We start from the raw sequence: 20,848 nt of genomic DNA, 5'->3' as shown, positions 1-20,848 counted from the left end.
TGTTTGACAGAGACATTCTGGGGCAACAAGGGTGCCAAATGACCATGTGTTTTAAGCAGAAGACGTAAAACGGCAGGTTTTAAGTTTCATGTGGGTCGAGGAGGAGGCTCCACAGTCCACCTCTACTGTGTACCTCTTGCTTGGCCTCAGTATAAACCGTTTGCTTGCCTAAAGAATTGCTATTGTGACATCAAGTGGACACATTTAGAACAGCAGTTTCCTTCCTTCCAAAAAAAAAAGCAGCTCGTTTTTATACTTGGCAAACTCATCACACGGGCCGAATAAAACCTGTGAGTTTGTGTTTAAAGACAATTTGATCATAGATAGGTGTGTTTAGTACAGTGGTTCTTAACCTTGTTGGAGGTACCGAACCCCACCAGTTTCATATGCCCATTCACCGAACCCTCCTTTTTTTTCAAATTCAAGACAAAGTTATTATATGTTTTTGGTAACACTTTAGTATGGGGGACATATTCTAAGTAACAAAGACTTAATTTAGAGTTATTTGGGTTAGGGTTCGAGGGTTAGGGCCAGGGTTAGAGGGTTAGGGTTATAATAAGGTCATGCCGAATAAGGCATTAATAAGTACTTAATAATGACTAGTTAAGAGCCAATATGTTACTAATTTGCATGTTAATAAGCAACTAATTAATGGTGAATATGTTCCCCATACTAAAGTGTTTTTTTACTGGTGCACAAAATGAACCGTGCATGAACATCACCTTGTTCAAAGAACAAAACCAACACAGTGCATACACTCACAACAAATTACACACCTGCAAATCAGTCTGACTTCTGCTCCGATAGGGAGAAGTTGTTATTTACACGATGAGTCGGGGTTCGGTGAGTCGGGCTCAGGGGTTCGGCGGAGGTCAAGACACACCCGACTCATCGTGTAAATAAAAACGTCTCCCTATCTGCGTATTACGGATACAGCAACAGCAGAAGTCACACTGATTTGCAGGTGTGTATTTTGTAGTGAGTTTATGCACTGTGTTGGTTTTGTTCCAGTAATAAAACATGGTAACACTTTAGTATGGGGAACATATTCACCATTAATTAGTTGCTTATTAACATGCAAATTAGTAACATATTGGCTCTTAACTAGTCATTATTAAGTACTTATTAATGCCTTATTCGGCATGGCCTTATTCTAACCCTGACCCTCTAACCCAGGGGTCAGCAACCTTCAGCATACAAAGAGCCAATGGAGCCCATTTCCCCCCAAATAAAACCCACCTAGAGCCGCAAACTCTGTTAGATTCCTAAAATGACGATAACACCACTTATAGTTTCCTTACACTTGTGCTATAGGACTTATGAAAATAAACACTTATTTGATTTATTTCAGGGTATAACGAAGCAAATCATCAAATTATTGTGAACATTAGAAAAAAATACACTGTTCCTTCCCTTATTAATGAATAAAAAAATAAAAAATAAACTCATTCCAATGTTCTGAAGGCATACGACGAAAAATTTAAAACAACTACCTACTCATCAATAAAAACAGCAAATTAATAAAAATGTAAATAAATTAAATGTTTCTCTTTTTTGATCCGTCCATTGTTAGGGGTTGACCGCTAAAAACAATACAATTGCATGGCAGCAAGAGATGTCGCATAAGGGCTCTGACATACATTTCCATCGACAATATATCAAAATGTGTTTTATTTTCATATGACAAGATCCCAGAACTCTCCAAAATAACAACTGTTAAATTAAAATAAACTAAATAAAATGAAATATAATAAATCAAGAAACCTTTATTTGTTGACATTCGGTTTCAAAGCCAAAGGGAGCCACGGCGGAGGCATGAAAGAGCCGCATACGGCTCTGGAGCCGCGGGTTGCAGACCCTTGCTCTAACCCTAACCCTAACCAAATAACTCTAAATTAAGTCTTTGTTACTTAGAATATGTTCCCCTAGTGTCCAAAAAACTCTAAATTAAGTCTTTGTTACTTAGAATATGTTCCCCATACTAAAGTGTTACCAAAAACATATAACTTTGTCTTGAATTTGAAAAAAAAAACATTTTATTTTTCACTAAAGAAGGGTTCGGTGAATGCGCATATGAAACTGGTGGGGTTCGGTACCTCCAACAAGGTTAAGAACCACTGGTCTACAGCTTGGATAGCAGTATAGATTTACTATCCACTAAAAATGACACGACTTAACGGCAATGTTTCTTTTATTTTGTTTATTTGCAGGGAGCTGCAGGAACGCCAGGCTTGGATGTAAGTTTTGTTATTTCCTGACCATGGACGGACACAGGACACAATTAATTATGTTAATAATAATTTATTTATGTAAGGAAGCAATGACTAGAAGTCACTTTATCAAATCAGGTAGAATTCAACCAGAAAAAAACATTTTCATTCCATAACTTCATTCCACACATTTTGCATCTTTTTGTTTACTTCTTTTTCATGAGTTAATAAAATTGCCCTCTTCCAGGGGTTGCAGGGTTTAGGAGGAGAGAAAGGCGACGTTGGGGAAAGAGGAGAAAAGGTAGACGTACAGTAGATGTGTTGCACTTATTCTATAATACAATCTGGAATAGCAATAGGGGACTGGTGTCAATGGACAGTAGGCTGTAATGTTTTTAATAATAAGACGTAGGACTTGTTGTGTCTTCATCATCGAGCTCCTCGCTAGTCCATCATCTTCAGCAAACCATCACCATTTCCACCAAAGTCCATTGACAGCAGGCTCTTACAGTGGAGTCCATGTTTGATTGTCTCCATGCATCCTTGCTTCACTTCCAACTTGCACTAACGTTGCCTTTTGCTTGTTCTAACAGTAGCTATATAAGTGTGGACGCCCTACTTCATTCATATTTTATTTTTTAGTGTGTGAGATTATGACGAGATACAAATGTAACATTTTCTTGCAGTGTTCACACTTAAATGAGCAAACTGTATAAGTTATTGGATATTAGGGTCCGTTTGATGAAGTCTAAACACCATTAGCCACTTGAAGAGGTGGATCTTGGTCAATTTTAAAATGAACTGAGCAAAACTACAAAGTTAGTTTCTACTGTTAAAATAACAGTAGACACTAAGGGGAAAAGCTCCATTCAATCTCTTTACAAATTATACTACTTATATTATTTTATTTTGAGTTGAGTTGAGTTTGTGTTTATTTCGAGCATGCATGCATACATCATGATACATCACAATTTCCAGTTTCTCTATTCAACATGTTCAAAAAGGAGTAGGAAGAAGCAGAGCTTATTTAATCCTACCCCTTTTCCTTTACATAGCAGTTGCTAAAACTTTTGTTAACTTCCTGTTCTCAATTTATTCACAATATACTCCATAAGTAATAACAATAAACAAATAAATAAATAATAATTAGTGAAGTAAGTTATATTTCATATGGTGAGATAAATAAGATTATCTAGAAAATGAATGGATGAATTAAATAAATTCAGAATATTCATCATGGTTTTTTTGTACTTTGTACTTTGTAAACACTTTATTTATCAAAAATAAAATAAAATATATAATCACAGTGAAAAGTAAAACAAAGTAAAGTTAAATTAATTAAATGTAAATAAAAAAGTAAATCAAATTACATGAATAATGAAATTACAATTATTTATTAATGTTTTATTGATTCATTCATTTTCTACTGCTTGTCCCTCTGGGGTGGCTGGAGCCTATCCCAATGCATTTGGGCGGAAGGCGGGGTACACCCTGGACAAGTCGCCACACTCATAGCAGGGCCGTTTTAATGTTTTAATCACAATGAAATAAAATAAAAATATAATTCTCAGAACAAACGATTAAAATTAGGTTAGAACCTAAATTAAATTGAAAGTGAGTTTGGAATAAAAAAACAAAAAAACTTATAAATGGAGGGTGTCAAAGCTACCCAGGATAATGTGCAGGAAATATTAAAACCAGTTTAAATTTACAGGATTACATATCTTTTTTTATTAATACTTGGTGGGGCGGTATAGCTCGGTTCCAGGTTCAATCCCCGCTTCCGCCATCCTAGCCACTGCCGTTGTGTCCTTGGGCAAGACACTTTACCCACCTGCTCCCAGTGCCACCCACACAGGTTTGAATGTAACTTAGATATTGGGTTTCACTATGTAAAAGTGCTTTGAGTCACTAGAGAAAAGCGCTATATAAATATAATTCTCACACACACACACTAACCTCTAAAGGCCTTAGTGGCCATATGCGTGGACAGCACCTTTTAGCTCTTATTTCCAAAATTGTGTACACTACTGAAATGGGGTCTTATGCCGACATATGGACACTTATACTGCTATCTGGTGGTGTCAGAAGAGTATAACATACAATGGAATTTTGAAAAAAAAAAAGTGTAAAAATAAAAATGTGCATGTCACTACACATGAAGTACACGTCTGTGTACTTATGGACTAAGTACATCATATCAAAATATGATTTGTTGTTTTTATTCTATTTAGGGTCCAATAAGCCCAAATAGCAAAGAGAAATAAAAAAAAGCATGTAAACAAACAGCTTGGGTCTTCAGAGGCTAAATTCATTTTATTTATTTTTAATGTGGCTACCAAATTAATCTTGTTATGCTCATTTTTTGGACACTCCTGATATTAACAAGGCTTTTTATTGTGCAACTTGTTAAAGAATTATCATCACACCTTGATGAATATGTTTTGTATACAGTATGCATGTTCTGTAAGAAAATTGGAGGTATCTCCCCTGCTACACTTTCTCTTCCTTTGTGCCCTTCAAAGCTTAATATTACCCTTACTTTATCTAACCCACCCCGACCCCCACCTGTCCTTGGTGGGCTTTAATCACCCCTCTCCTCCTCCTAATAGCAGTGCTCTAAGTGATGTTTAACCACTTGGTTGTATCCACAGGGGGAGAAGGGAAAGAAGGGGAAAAAAGGGCCTAAGGGCGAGAAAGGAGAACAGGGTGCCCCTGGATTAGATGCACCCTGCCCATTGGTATGTCACAAGTCAGGGTGGACTCCCCCGAAAAAGGAGGGGTCTGCTTTGTAGCTATACAGCGATGCCCAGCTATAGTTGCCCTAGCATAAAAAAACGTCAATAGTAGATGATGGCGCAGGCTTGCCCGCAAGGTAGCCCCTCCTTGTCGTGTGTGAAGGGTGGTCCACCTCTCTCCCAGTAACACTCCTAGGTCATCTTTGCAAACAGGGTTTCCGGGGATTTAAGGGTGAAAAGGGGGAACCAGGGCAGCCAGGTCTGGACGGGCTGGATGCCCCATGCCAATTGGTACAGTATTCCTCTCTTTTCCACTCGGCACTCACCCTCGCATGACACCTTTCCGCCCAAAACACTCATTATTACCGTAAATGCTCTAATTATAGCCAAAACTGCACAGAAGATAATTGGAGGGAGGCTGTTATTATATATAAAAAGTTATTTATTTGAACTTTAATTGGTTTGGCGTGAGTGAGAAAGTGTGAAGGGAAATGGAGCTCTCTCTGACCACTTTGTTTGGATATTATTCCATCTTTTGTGTGTTACAGTAAATGCTCTAATTGGCAATAATTAACTGGATGGCTGTTTGAAAACCTATTATATATAACCAGAGGTAGCCAAATATTGTACTCAAGTCAGAGTACTGTTACTTTAAAAGAATATGACTCCAGTACAAATGTGTTGTAAGTATGCAGTGAAAAAAGTGACTACTGATTTATTTAATAGCTTTTTTTTTTTTTCATAGTACTTGCACTACAACAATAATGAATGTGTTTGTGAGAGACAGAGACCCTACTACAACACTGCAAAATATCATACTTGCCAACCTTGAGACCTCCGATTTTGGGAGGTGGGGGGCGGGGGCGAGGGTGGGCGGGTGTGTTCATTTATTTACACGTATACACACACATAACACTCATCTACTCATTGTTGAGTTAAGGGTTGAATTGTCCATCCTTGTTCTATTCTCTGTCACTATTTTTCGAACCATGCTGAACACCCTCTCTGATGATGCATTGCTGTGTGGCACGCACAAAAGTGCTTTCATCAAATGCACTAGATGGCAGTATTGTCCTGTTTAAGAGTGTCACAACATTGCTGTTTACGGCAGACGAACTGCTTTACGGTAGACAAAAACGTGACTGCTGTTGTTGTGTGTTGTTACCGCGCTGGGAGGACGTTAATGAAACTGCCTAACAATAAACCCACATAAGAAACCAAGAACTCGCCCTCCATCCTTCTACAGTTATAACGTGATTGGGCAGGTACGCTGTTTATATTGTGGGTTAGCGGACTCAGGTCCGCATGGACCTGAGTCCGCCTGAATTTTGGGAGATTTTCGGGAGAAAATTTGTCCCGGGAGGTTTTCGGGAGAGGCGCTGAATTTTGGGAGTCTCCCGGAAAATCCGGGAGGATTGGCAAGTATGCAAAATATGCACTTTTTACTGGCACTAATGACGTTACAACAGGGCAAATGTTAGCATATAGACTTAGACTTAGACAAACTATATTGATCCACAAGGGAAATTGTTAGGGATGTCCGATAATGGCTTTTTGCCGATATCCGATATTCCGATATTGTCCAACTCTTTAATTATCGCTACCGATATCAACCGATACCGATATCAACCGATATATACAGTCGTGGAATTAACACATTATTATGCCAAAATTGGACAACCAGGTATGGTGAAGATAAGGTACTTTTAAAAAAAAAATTAATAAAATAAAATAAGATAAATAAATTAAAATCATTTTCTTGAATGAAAAAGAAAGTAAAACAATATAAAAACATCCATCCAAACATACATTTTCTACCGCTTATTCCCTTCGGGGTCGCGGGGAGCGTTGGAGCCTATCTCAGCTACAATCGGATGAAAATTAGTAAAATTAACTGTTAAAGGTTAGTACTATTAGTGGACCAGCAGCACGCACAATCATGTGTGCTTACGGACTGTATCCCTTGCAGACTGTATTGATATATATTGATATATAATGTAGGAACCAGAATATTCATAACATAAAGAAACAACCCTTTTGTGTGAATGAGTGTGAATGAGTGTAAATGGGGGAGGGAGATTTTTGGGGTTGGTGCACTAATTGTAAGTGTATCTTGTGTTTTTTATGTTGATTCAATAAAAAAAAATCTAATAAAAAAATAAATGAAAAAAAAAAACGATACTGATAATAAAAAAAACGATACCGATAATTTCCGATATTACATTTTAACGCATTCACATCTCTAGAAATTGTTCCACACAGTAGCTCAGTTACAAAGGATGGTAATGATTTACAAAGGATGGAAAAGGATGTGCTAACTTACAACAAAAAATATTATTATATAAAAAACTTATCACTTGTTTTGACTAGTTGGAAATGGAATTATCGCAGGCTGAAAAATGAAAATTTTTATTGGCACTCGTGATAAAGCTGCTCGTTTTTCCACTTTTTAAGGTAAACATTTTAAAGGCGTGCGTGTGCTGCCTCGTCTCATGTCACTTTTAGTGTGTAGTAGGGTTGTACGGTATGGTATTAGTATAGTACCGCGATACTAATGAATCATTTTTGGTACTATACCACCTCTGAAAAGTACCTGTAACGACTTGGTATCGGATTGATACCCAAATTTGTGGTATCATCCAAAACTAATGTAAAGCATCCAAACAACAGAAGAATAAGTGATTAATACATTTTAACAGAAGTGTAGATAGAACATGTTAAAAGAGAAAGTAAGCAGACATTAGCAGTAAATTAACAAGTAGAATAATAATTGATTTTCTACCATTTGTCCTTAATAATTTTGACAAAATAATAGAATGGAAAATGACACAATATGTTACTGCATATGTCAGCAGACAAATTAGGAGCCTTTGTTTGTATGTTCACTATTTTAATTAAGGACAAACTTGCAATAAGAAACATATGTTTAATGTACCCTGAGATTTTTTTTGTTAAAATAAAGCGAATAATGCAATGTTTTGTGGTCCCCTTTATTTAGAAAAATACCGAAAAGTATCAAAATAATTTTAATTCCGGTACCAAAATATTGGGATTGGGACAACACTAGTGTGTAGTGAGGTCATGTCGACCACTCAATCGATCACAATTCATTTATATAGCCCTTAATCACATGTGCCTCAAAGGGCTTCACAAACCACATCTACCTGATCTGAACCCACATCCGGGCAAAGAAAAACTTAAACAGCCCAAACTGGGGAAAAAGAAGAAATGCTGGGAAAAAAACCGCAGATGTGACCGGCTGTAATGGGTGCCGAGTGGGTACAATTATTGAATAGCTACATTATTGATAGTAGTAGCAACACGGATGACGCATCAGCATCCATAGTTCTTTAGCGAAGGCCGTCTCGGTAAATTGATTTGCCCTGAAACTCGACTGAAAGGGCTCACATATGACCGCCAGGATCCGCTTGATAGGTGAAATGGAGTCAAATGTCACGACTGCTTATGTCGGATTGGTCAAAGATTCATGTGACATTGCCCGCTTTGCAAGCAGTAATCAATGGATTGTAAGTGAATATAAAAATAATAATATGAATAAAATTCAATATAACAGAGTAAAAGTAGCATTTTTTTTTCTTCACAAAAATACTTAACTAAAAGTGAAAAGTATGTTGCAATAAAACTACTCTGAAAAGTACCATTTATCCAAAAAGTTACTGAAGTAAACATAACTACCTTCCTCTTTATATCAAATGTTATTTTCTTGACTTTAACAATGATTTTAAATTTAAAAAAGACATAAACTCTCTTTGACCACATGGTCATTTAATAACAAGTATATTGCGCAACACAAAAGCAACGGAACCAATAGGAGGAAGCCAGCATTAATACTGCTAATGAACTTATTGTGAACAACAACGCAACAAGTGCACACATTATTACATACAGCTGAGTAGCAACATTTTTTTAAAAGCATGCAGAGGTAGATAAAGCTGCTACAGTAGAAGTTGACCACTCGTGATGCTTTAAATGCAGCTGCTGTAAAAACATCAGGAGGACTAAGTGCTAATTAGACACCCTTGCAGTTATTCACTTTTGTAGACGACCTAAAACACTCTGATCTAGCAAGATCCCAAATAACACGTGCTAAACAGCGTGTGTAAATTATGAAATTGCGTGTCGTATTTGTGGGTGACCTATTAAGATCGTGTGTACAAAAAATAACAAGTGTTAACGATTCAATAACGATTTTATGTGTACTATGTCTGTCACTATGGAGGCATTCATTTACTGTAACTGTATTGCATAATATGTTCCAACCTGTGGTGTTTTGCTTTGTTGTGGAACCTGCAACACACTAGTGTTGTCCCGATACCAATATTTTTGTACCGGTACCAGTACCAAAATGTATTTCGATACTTTCGGTACTTTTCGATACTTTTCAAAACAAGGGGGACCACAGAAAATGGCATTATTGGCTTTATTTTAACAAAAGATCTTAGGGTACATTAAACATATGTTTCTTATTGCAAGTTTGTCCTTAAATAAAATAGTGAACGTACTAGACAACTTGTCTTTTAGTAGTAAGTAAGCAAACAAAGGCTCCTAATTTAGCTGCTGACATATGCAGTAACATATTGTGTCATTTATCATTCTATTATTTTTTCAAAATTATTAAGGACAAACGGTATAAAATTAATTATTAATCTACTTGTTCATTTATTGTTAATATCTGGTTATTTTCTGTTTTAACATGTTCTATCTACACTTCTGTTAAAATGTAATAATCACTTATTCTTCTGTTGTTTGGATACTTTACATTGGTTTTGGATGATACCAAAAATGTAGGTATCAATCCAATACCAAGTAGTTACAGGATCATACATTGGTCATATTCAAAGTCCTCATGTGTCCAGGGACATATTTCCTGAGTTTATAAACATAATGTAAATTTTAAAAAAAAACGAAAAAAGATTTTGTGTAGTATCGACGAGATACGCTCCTGTACTTGGTATCATTACAGTGGATGTCAGGTGTAGATTTGTTTACACTCATGATCGGTGTCATTAGCGGTGACGCCGGTGAGCTACGGTGTGTAGTGAAGCATGTGTAGCTATTCCTCGTCCTGCAGGGATGATACTTGTAAGAAACTTACTTTATTTGTCGCCATGGAGGCGAGGATTAGTGATTTAGAAGAAGTTAAAACACTTCCGACTGGGGCTGGACGTTAGCCGCTAGCTAGCTAACCATGTCTTAAAGCACCTGTTCTTGAGGGCGTTTCAGTGTTATAACTTCACCTTTATCGTTAGTTTTTAAGCCAAAATGCGTCCGTTTTCCCTTTTCTGTCTACACACATTGTCTCTTTGTAAGTACTTTGTGATTGTGCGCTGCCGAACATGCTCAGTATAGTACCGAATATGATTTATTAGTATCGCGGTACTATACCAATACCGGTATACCATACAACCCAACAACACACAAATATAATATGTACCACCTTTTCTGGACAATATACTGTAGAAGCGCATTCTAGACAACAGAACCTGGTTTAGCATGTTGAAGATGTCTACAATGATCCAAATGCAAGAAAATGCATGTTGCCAGAAGAATCTGAAGCAAACACCATTAAAAAAAAACAAAAAAAAACTTGAGCAGATATTTTAAACAAATCAATGGAATTTAGTTTATAACTTAATGGTGTTTGCACGTACCTTCCCAACGTGCTAAATACAGACGTGCAAACAGTTTCAGAATTGGCCAATGGCATTACAGCTGCTAAATTATTGTATTTGCATTGCCTCCTCCCAGTATTGTGGCTGTTCTAAAAACCAGCAGATATTCTGCATGCACATGAAGACAGACACGCTAAATGGATTGCAATCTCTATTTTGCTCACTTAGAGACACAGTCCTCAGTGCACGAGCTTAGTAGATCGGATTTGCGTGTGCTCTGAAGTTTGCCCGTGTTTTAATACGCTCAAACCTTTAGTAGACCAGGCTCTCAGTGAGTCATCTTATAAGAGGTGTTAATTGGGGAATTTACGGTATTATTATTATATTGCAGTAATAGTATTGTCATCCTGTCACATAAACATCCACTGCATGCCACTAACCTCCTGACTGCAAGCAGCCTTTTTGCAACAATTTTAAATATAGACCCCCCCCCCCAAAAAAGAGTACACATGTCCTTGTTCCTATAACGCAATCCCCTTTCATACCCGCGATAAAAAACAAAAATCCCAAATCCTGTTTCAACCTGACGCTAACGGATCTATCCACTTGACTCCCCCTTTCCCACTACCTGCTACTATTAACCACTGTAAATTCTACTATTAACTCCCTGCCCTTGTACCAATTGGGCCAGACCGTCACGTCAAGAGGGGGACATTACCGTCTATGGTGTTGCTGCCAGGATGTTAAACCAACATTTAATGACTTTAAGTAACATGTACATTTGTAGTGATCTACTATTTAATCCACCAAATTGCAGGGGAATAAAGGTTGTCAGCAGTGAACCACATTTACATTCATGTATTATTCATGTTTAGATTTTTGGGTTATAGTGCGCTTCATGCACCGTAACATTAGACACGTGCATGGTTGTTCTGCTGTGTATTGTCTGCATGCATTGCAGTATATTTGTTTACATCAAAGTAAAAACAAGCGAGAATTATATTTACAAAATGTAATTTGCTATGCTTTGTTGCAGTTTTGTGTGTTATGGCGTTAACTTGAGAGCCAGGCTACGGAGCGATAGAATACCTTGAAAATAACTTGCATGATGTACATGGAAACGTGTTTTATAGCGATTACAAAGATTTTAGAAGAGGGATATGTCGTGTGAATGTTTTCAACATAGCTAGAATGGCTCACATTTGCGGTAATATGCCAATTTACCTAGCAGGACCAATCTACCAAGCCTAATGCTAGCCACAGTTTGGAAGTTTCAAATATGTGAACCAGCAAATATGTTAGTATTTAGTGTGGTTATGGTGTCTGTCATTAAGAATTGCCATTACCCATTGTGCATGTGCCAAAAGTCATCACCTATGTTACCAATGCTATGACAGTTTTTCAAAAATAAAAAAGCTTTTATCTTTTCTTATTTTTTTTTTTACAACTTGTTAATTGAAGCAGTGGTTCTCAACCTTTTTTCAGTGATGTACCCCCTGTGAACATTTTTTTTTATTCAAGTACCCCCTAATCAGAGCAAAGCATTTTTGGTTGAAAAAAAGAGATAAAGAAGTAAAATACAGCACTATGTCATCAGTTTCTGATTTATTACATTGTATAACAGTGCAACATATTGCTCATTTGTAGTGGTCTTTCTTGAAGTATTTGGGATAAAAAGATATAAAAATAACTAAAAACTTGTTGAAAAATAAACAAGTGATTCAATTATAAATAAAGATTTCTACACATAGAAGTAATCATCAACTTAAAGTGCCCTTTTTGGGGATTGTAATAGAGATCCATCTGGATTCATGAACTTAATTCCAAACATTTCTTCACAAAAAAAGAAATATTTAACATCAATATTTATGGAACATGTCCACAAAAAAATATAGCTGTCAACACTGAATATTGCATTGTTGCATTTCTTTTCACAGTTCATTTTGACAGACATTTTAAAAAAAATCTCACGTACCCCTTGGCATACCTTCAAGTTCCCCCATTTGAGAACCACTGAATTAAAGTACTGATAACCTGAAATGGTCGAGAACTACACTTTTATCCATCAACATCGTTCATTATTCTAACCTGAAGCTGCCCTTTGCATTTGAGCTTTGACTCCGGTTGGTCACGTTTACTACTCAAGCGTGCATTGCACGGTAATAAGTGAAGCGCTCTGATATTAGAAAAGTTTATCCAGGCACTTTGAAAGCACTTGCATTATTATTTTTGTAAAAACTTCAGCAGAAGGCAGCAAAAACTTAAAACGGGTGGAGCAACTCAGATGAAGTGCGATGAGAATCACTGCAATTATGCTATCCTAGTTCAGTGGATTAGCAATTAACAAGATAGCAAATACTTTTGTATTTGAATACCACAAAATGTGACATATCGTATCGCTATCTTGTGTCATTTAAGTGTGTTTTGTCGTTGCAATGATTCTCACATTTGTTGAATGTGTATATTTATTTAACACAGCTAGAGTGGCTAACATTTGATGCTAATTTACTTGGCGGGATCGACAGTGCGAGTTTTATATGCATAAATTTGAATTAATTAGGGTTGTTGTGTTGTTTAACAAAAACTACTAAAGCTCCATTGCTAAGCTAGCTTTTCGGGATTTTTAAAAGGCGCTTTAGCAACTAACAATTTTGCATTTCCAGTGCTGTTTCAGTCTTCATTGTGCGTTTCTCACCCACACAGGGCCCTGATGGATTACCAATGCCTGGCTGCTGGCAGAAGGTAAGAAAGGCAAACCGACCACTAGTAATTAAAATACTGTAAATGCTCCAATTACCGCCTCTATTTGTGTAATAGTCGCTACAAAAGTGAATAACTTCCGTCTGGAATTCGCTCAAAACCCATTTTCTTTAACGTCCGTGGGAGTCGGCAACATCTTTGTGTATTTTTGTTTTAATTAATTCCACAAAACTGCATTTGAAGAATGATAAGTGTTTAGCATGCAGTCGTTTGGGTGTGAAACGCATGCATGTTACACTTGCCGTGCTGCAGTTTACAATAAACTCATCAGTGCTATTAATGCTTGTTGAGTCGTTAGCTCCTTAATGATATGACAACATTGGTTCTGTTACTGCTGGGTGTGCATTCCTTTTCTTCATAAATGACCATTTTAATGCACCCCAAGTAGGGATGTCCGATAATGGCTTTTTGCCGATATCCGATATTCTGATATTGTCCAACTCTTTAATTACCTTTTCAACCCATATTCAATTGAATGCACTACAAAGACAAGATATTTGATGTTCAAACTCATAAACTCTTTTTTTTTTGCAAATAATAATTAACTTAGAATTTCATGGCTGCAACACATGCCAAAGTAGTTGGGAAAGGGCATGTTCACCACTGTGTTACATCACCTTTTCTTTTAACAACACTCAGTAAACGTTTGGGAACTGAGGAGACACATTTTTTAAGCTTCTCAGGTGGAATTATTTCCCATTCTTGCTTGATGTACAGCTTAAGTTGTTCAACAGTCCGGAGTCTAACTTGTGGTAATTTAGGCTTCATAATGCGCCACACATTTTCAATGGGAGACAGGTCCGTACTACAGGCAGGCCAGTATAGTACCCGCACTTTTTACTATGAAGCCACGTTGATGTAACACGTGGCTTGGCATTGTCTTGCTGAAATAAGCAGGGGCGTCCATGGTAACGTTGCTTGGATGGCAACATATCAATCAATCAATCAATGTTTATTTATATAGCCCTAAATCACAAGTGTCTCAAAGGGCTGCACAAGCCACAACGACATCCTCGGTACAAAGCCCACATACGGGCAAGGAAAAACTCACCCCAGTGGGACGTCGATGTGAATGACTATGAGAAACCTTGGAGAGGACCGCATATGTGGGTAACCCCCCCCCCCCTCTAGGGGAGACCGAAAGCAATGGATGTCGAGTGGGTCTGACATAATATTGTGAGAGTCCAGTCCATAGCGGATCCAACATAATAGTAAGAGTCCAGTCCATAGTGGGGCCAGCATATGTTGCTCCAAAACCTGTATGTACCTTTCAGCATTAATGGCGCCTTCACAGATGTGTAAGTTACCCATGTCTTGGGCACTAATACACCCCCATACCTATCACAGATGCTGGCTTTTCAACTTTGCGCCTATAACAATCCGGATGGTTCTTTTCCTCTTTGGTCCGGAGGACACAACGTCCACAGTTTCCAAAAACAATTTGAAATGTGGACTTGTCAGACCAGAGAACACTTTTCCACTTTGTATCAGTCCATCTTAGATGAGCTCAGGCCCAGCGAAGCCGACGGCGTTTCTGGGTGTTGTTGATAAACGGTTTTCGCCTTGCATAGGAGAGTTTTAACTTGCACTTGCAGATGTAGCGACCAACTGTAGTTACTGACAGTGGTTTTCTGAAGTGTTCCTGAGCCCATGTGGTGATATCCTTTACACACTGATGTCGCTTGTTGATGCAGTAAAGCCTGAGGGATCGAAGGTCACGGGCTTAGCTGCTTACGTGCAGTGATTTCTCCAGATTCTCTGAACCCTTTGATGATATTACGGACAGTAGATGGTGAAATCTCTAAATTCCTTGCAATAGCTGGTTGAGAAAGGTTGTTCTTAAACTGTTCAATAATTTGCTCACGCATTTGTTGACAAAGTGGTGACCCTCGCCCCATCCTTGTTTGTGAATGACTGAGCATTTCATGGAATCTACTTTTGTACCCAATCATGGCACCCACCTGTTCCCAATTTGCCTGTTCACCTGTGGGATGTTCCAAATAAGTGTTTGATAAGCATTCCTCAACTTCTTTGTCACGTGTTGCTGGCATCAAATTCTAAAGTTAATGATTATTTGCAACAACAAAAAAATGTTTATCAATTTGAACATCAAATATGTTGTCTTTGTAGCATATTCAACTGAATATGGGTTGAAAATGATTTGCAAATCATTGTATTCCGTTTATATTTACATCTTACACAATTTCCCAACTCGTATGGAAACGGGGTTTGTACCATGCCTTGGTAGGTCTAGAAACCATTGCTGTTTTCACCACATAAATCAGTATCATTTTACTGTATTATTTTGGAAAACAAAAAACGAGAAAAAAAAAGTTTGACCGCGTTGTATCGTACTTTGAGTGTAATTAGAGCATTTTCGGTATGCAACCCTTCTAATTGCTTATTGTGTCACCTGCATGTTGTGTTGGATATGTGAGGATTCTTGATGTTGTTTTTGTTTTCTTTCTTGCAGTGATCACTCTAACCTGAAACGCATGGAGTTTGTAAATAATGCTTCTTTGATGGTATTTATATTGTTTTATTTTGAAACGGAAGAAGTCCTGTGTGTGTAATGATGCAAAAAAAGGACAAAACAACGACCCTCACACTTCTACTCACATTGTCGCGTGTTTGGGCCGCCGGAGTGACACAGGAAGTGGACGGACTGACGCTCTGTGATTTTGTTTTGTTTTTTTCCACGTGCGTGACGCTTTTTTTCAAAGGCACAAGCATGTTCCAAAAAAAAAAAAAAAAATGTGTTGTGTGTGCGCACACTGTCATGGCTCCCGCAGAGACAAACTAACTAACAACAACAACAAAAAAACACTTTTATTATAATTTTGGCTTTTCCTGAATCTTTCCAAGGGAGTCACACCATGGCTGGTCGCCTGAAACCCCCGCCCCCCAAAAATGAAAGATTGTTGCTTTACCGCGCCCGCAAGAGGCGTCGGCTGGCCTCTCCGCGCCCAGCTGCACTGATAAAAGAATCCACCAGGTGTTTTCTTTTTTTAAGTTGGGTCGGTGGCCCCCACCTCTCTGAGCAAGGGGGACGGTGTCCATGGAGACAAGGCTGGAGGATCTACTGAGCGTCGATCACGGAATGCAATCATGTTTATTTGCCAAAGAGCGATATATATATATATCATTTATTTGTGTTTGTCATGTGACATTTGTGTTGTTTTTTTCCCGATCAAAAACACTTGACCGTCGTCATGAAGCTTCTTTTTTTTTTGGAGTCAAAAAATAACTGGCAACAAAGCACATGGACTTACACATCAAATTATCAAATCAAATCAAATCAACTTTATTTATAAAGCACAGGGGTAGCCAAAGTGCTGTACAATGGGCAGGTTAAAAGATAATACGAGTACCGAGCAAACACAACACAACACAAACAGAACACGATAAAAAATAAATAAATAAAATAGAATAAATAAAAACATAAAAACAGGTTCACAGCAGGTGTATTATGGGGCGCCATTGCAGGATGGATATCACTCAGTGTTAAAAGCCATGGAATAAAAGTATGTTTTTAAGAGAGATTTAAAAACAGGAAGAGAGGAGGCTTGTCTAACACTCAGAGGTAGGTCGTTCCAGAGTTTGGGAGCAGCAACGGCGAAAGCTCTGTCACCTCTAAGCTTCAGCCTTGTGTCAGGGGATTAAAGCTCCTGACAAGTGCGTTCTAGCCCCGGAACCAGTTTGTCACTTGATAGTCGCCGTCGAGCTCGTCAGCATTTTTTGTGATATCTTGATACATCAACTCAAATAACGGAAATTTGTTTTTAGTTGTGTTGGTTTTAATGCAGGCGGTGTGGCAACATCCTGACACTTCCAATGTGTCTGTTTAAGTAGTAGCTTCCCAAACTACTCTGTGTAGTGTTCCATAGCTTTTACACTACTGCCATCTAGTGTCTCAAGTCTGCAACTACCTTGCACGTCGAATTTAAAGCTCCTGACAAGTGCGTTCCAGGAACCAGCTTGTCACTGAGCTCGTCAGCATTTTTTTTTTTTTTTAACAGCTTCCGTGTGAAAACACGTGAACTATCAAGTGGCGTGGCATTTTTTTTACTTTAGTCTTTTAAGTTGTTTCGCGTTGGAGTGTTTATATTTTGTGTATAATAGCCATTTGGTGCCTGAAGCTTTTATTCATTCCTTTAACCAGAAAACGTCATATATCCCATTTTCATCATTTATCGTTATTTTTCTACTTTTTTTGCAGTCTTCAGTGGTATTTGTCGGTTGACTGCATGTGTACAAGGGAAACAATCATATATGACAGTGGTTCTCAAACTTTTTTACACCAGACATGTTTTTTTTTTTTTTTGCTTTGGAAGCATCACTTTCGCTACCTCTGCTTGCCGTCACGGTGTAGCCTCGAACACGTGTCCATTTTCACTTTCAGCAAAGATATGCTTACTACATGTGTTTTATTTCATGCATATCTTATGTATATATTTTCCATTCTAGTTTCATTTCTGTTGTTCTCCCAGTTTGAGAACCAGTGATATATGTAGCATATTTACAGTACAGCGGCTAGTCAACACTTTCAGTGCAGTATTATTGTTTCTTTTAAGTCGCTGCTATGCAACGTATATCTTCACAAATATGCACGGCAGTCTCAAGGTTGTTTTTTTTTAAATAATTTCTTTGCATACACAGTATTTGTTGTATTTTATATGACATAATTTATTTTTCTATGATTTATTGGGTTTTAAGCGGCATTCCTCTACGTCGTGCTGCCATTTGTGTACAAAAAAAATAATTGGAGGCTTTATGGAGAGGTGGCTTATTTCCGTGGACCATTTCAGCTTTGAGGTGTCGCAATGACATTTTTTTTTTCTTGAGGCCGACCCGAATGTTGTCGTTGGGTCAGTCAGTGCCATGTTTGTTTCCTTGGTTTTCATTGAATGTAGTTTGATCTATATACAGTAGATATAAATATGTGTATGTATAGTGGATGACTTCATGTACTGTTGACATAAGAAGTGCAATTTGTATTCAACATTTTGGTTGTTTGTGTGTAGCATCCGGCGAGAAAGTCACATTTCTCTGCGATTTCCGTGGCTCTGTTTCTTCAGCCGTGCTTGGTTTGGATATGCCACTTTTAAACAACAAAAGCAAAAACTCATTTTGCAATGATGACTTTTAAAATGTTTATTGTCTTTGTTCAGCAATTTTTTTTTGTTTTGTTTGTTTCGGCCCTTGTTACACTTTTAAGTGTCAAAATCTGGACAACTATTTTGCAATAATAAAAAAAACATCACTATTAAAAAATAATATGTCACATGTGTATTTGCCATCTCCCCCAAAAACAAGTGGCAATTTCTTTGCGTAAGTTGAAATCCATTTTGTATTTTTTTTTTTTTGGATTGTGGTGGAGTTTTTGTTCATGCATTTATACTGTTGTTGTTTTTTTACCCACTTAATTGACATTTCTTTGTGTTCAAACTCGTTAAATTTAAATGACTGTACTGTCGGAGCCAAATAAACACAGTCTTTCAAATACAACACTGGTATCAAACTTCCACATGATCAAAAAAGTGTATATATGTGTTGTTGTGGGCGACGGGGGTAATGCTTTTTGTACTAAATTGTTTAATCTCTTGATTTTATTTTTATTTTATTTATTTTTTTACTTTAATAACACGACATTAAAAATAGATTTACTTCTTACAACAACATAATAGAAAACGGCTAAAGGAACTAAAGCATAGGTGTCAAACTCAAGGCCTGGGGCCCAACTGGCCCGCCACATCATTCTATGTGGCCCGCGAAAGCCTGTAAAAAATGTGTTTCAATAAAATACTTTTTTTTGTTGTTGTTTTTTGTACTACCGTATTTTTCGGACTATAAGTCGCAGTTTTTTTTCATAGTTTGGCCGGGGGTGCGACTTATACTCAGGAGCGACTTATGTGTGAAATTATAAACACATTACTGTAAAATATCAAATAATATTTTTTAGCTTATTCACTTAAGAGACTAGACCAGTGGAACTTCTTAACCTTGTTGGAGGTACCGAACCCCACCAGTTTCATATGCGCATTCACCGAACCCTTCTTTAGTGAAAAATAAATAAAAAATGTTTTTCAAATTTAAGACAAAGTTATATGTTTTTGGTAACACTTTAGTATGGGAAACATATTCTAAGTAACAAAGACTTAATTTAGAGTTATTTGGTTAGGGTTAGGGTTAGAGGATTAGGGCCAGGGTTAGAGTGTTAGGGTTATAATAAGGCCATGCCGAATAAGGCATTAATAAGTACTTAATAATGACTAGTTAAGAGTCAATACGTTACTAATTTGCATGTTAAAAAGTAACTAATTAATGGTGAATATGTTCCCCATACTAAAGTGTTACCATGTTTTATTACTGGTGCACAAAATGAACCGTGCATGAACATCACCTTGTTCAAAGAACAAAACCAACACAGTGCATAAAATCACAACAAATTACACACCTGCAAATCAGTGTGACTTCTGTTGTTGCCGTATCCGTAATACGCCGATAGGGAGAAGTTTTTATTTACAAGATGAGTCGGGTGTGTCTGGACCTCCGCCGAACCCCTAAGCCCGACTCACCGAACCCCTAGGGTTCGATCGAACACAGGTTAAGAACCACTGGACTAGACGTATAAGATTCCATGGGATTTAGCGATTAGGAGTGACAGATTGTTTGGTAAACGTATAGCATGTTCTATATGTTATAGTTATTTGAATGACTCTTACCATAATATGTTACGTTAACATACCAGGCACGTTCTCAGTTGGTTATTTATGCCTCATATAACGTACACTTATTCAGCCTGTTGTTCACTATTCTTTATTTATTTTAAATTGCCTTTCAAATGTCTATTCTTGGTGTTGGGTTTTATTAAATAAATTTCCCCAAAAAATGCAACTTGTACTCCAGTGCGACTTATGTATGTTTTTTTCCTTCTTAATTATGCATTTTCGGCCGGTGCGACTTATACTCCGAAAAATATGGTATGTGTAGGATTTAACTGTAGTGTATTACCCTTAGTGTTGAGCGAGAGGCGGAAGTCCAATAGGGGCAGGGCAGGCTCGCATGTCCGTGAAACAGGCAGGAAGTTGGGGGCGATAGAGAGGCGTCAAAGGTTCGTGTCCAGGCGGGAGGTCGAGATCCAAGAGGCAGCCAGGGAAGCAGAGGGAACGCGAGAAGACGAGACACACAGCTCGTAATGTGGGAACGAAGGCAGGTTGCAGGGAGGACACAAGACAATTGGGACTCCTCGGACTCCTCTTCCTCCTATCCAGGAGATCGCAAAAAGCCGCTGCCTAACCAGGGCTCAGAAAATCTGCAAAGACTCTTCCCACCCCCACCAAGGACTGTTTTCACTGGACTCTAGAAGGAGGTTCCGCAGCCTCCAAAGCATAACCTCCAGGTTCTGTAACAGCTTCTTCCCTCAGGCCGTAAGACTCTTGAACGCATCATAATTAAATCATCCCCTCAACTCCCCCCAAAATGGATTAACTCGCTGGAATAAAAA

At 37.8% G+C, this 20,848-nt stretch overlaps 1 protein-coding gene across 1 annotated transcript in view; it reads left to right on the top strand.

The window, feature by feature from the left end:
• LOC133606711 (uncharacterized) overlaps window positions 1–19,491 on the top strand; it is a 330,643-nt gene extending 311,152 nt beyond the window's left edge. The window contains exons 33-37 of the mRNA XM_061960959.2: window positions 2,211–2,237; window positions 2,458–2,511; window positions 5,162–5,239; window positions 13,285–13,323; window positions 15,815–19,491. Coding sequence (XP_061816943.1) covers window positions 2,211–2,237; window positions 2,458–2,511; window positions 5,162–5,239; window positions 13,285–13,323; window positions 15,815–15,817 — 201 coding nt within the window. The 3' untranslated portion in view covers window positions 15,818–19,491. The remainder of the gene's footprint in view (window positions 1–2,210; window positions 2,238–2,457; window positions 2,512–5,161; window positions 5,240–13,284; window positions 13,324–15,814) is intronic.
• Window positions 19,492–20,848: the final 1,357 nt, after the last annotated feature.

Source organism: Nerophis lumbriciformis, linkage group LG05 (assembly GCF_033978685.3).
Source record: "Nerophis lumbriciformis linkage group LG05, RoL_Nlum_v2.1, whole genome shotgun sequence".
In the NCBI taxonomy this organism is placed as follows: domain Eukaryota; kingdom Metazoa; phylum Chordata; class Actinopteri; order Syngnathiformes; family Syngnathidae; genus Nerophis; species Nerophis lumbriciformis.
The sequence above is the reverse complement of the archived record's forward strand: the minus strand, read 5'-3'. Positions and strand labels throughout refer to the sequence as shown.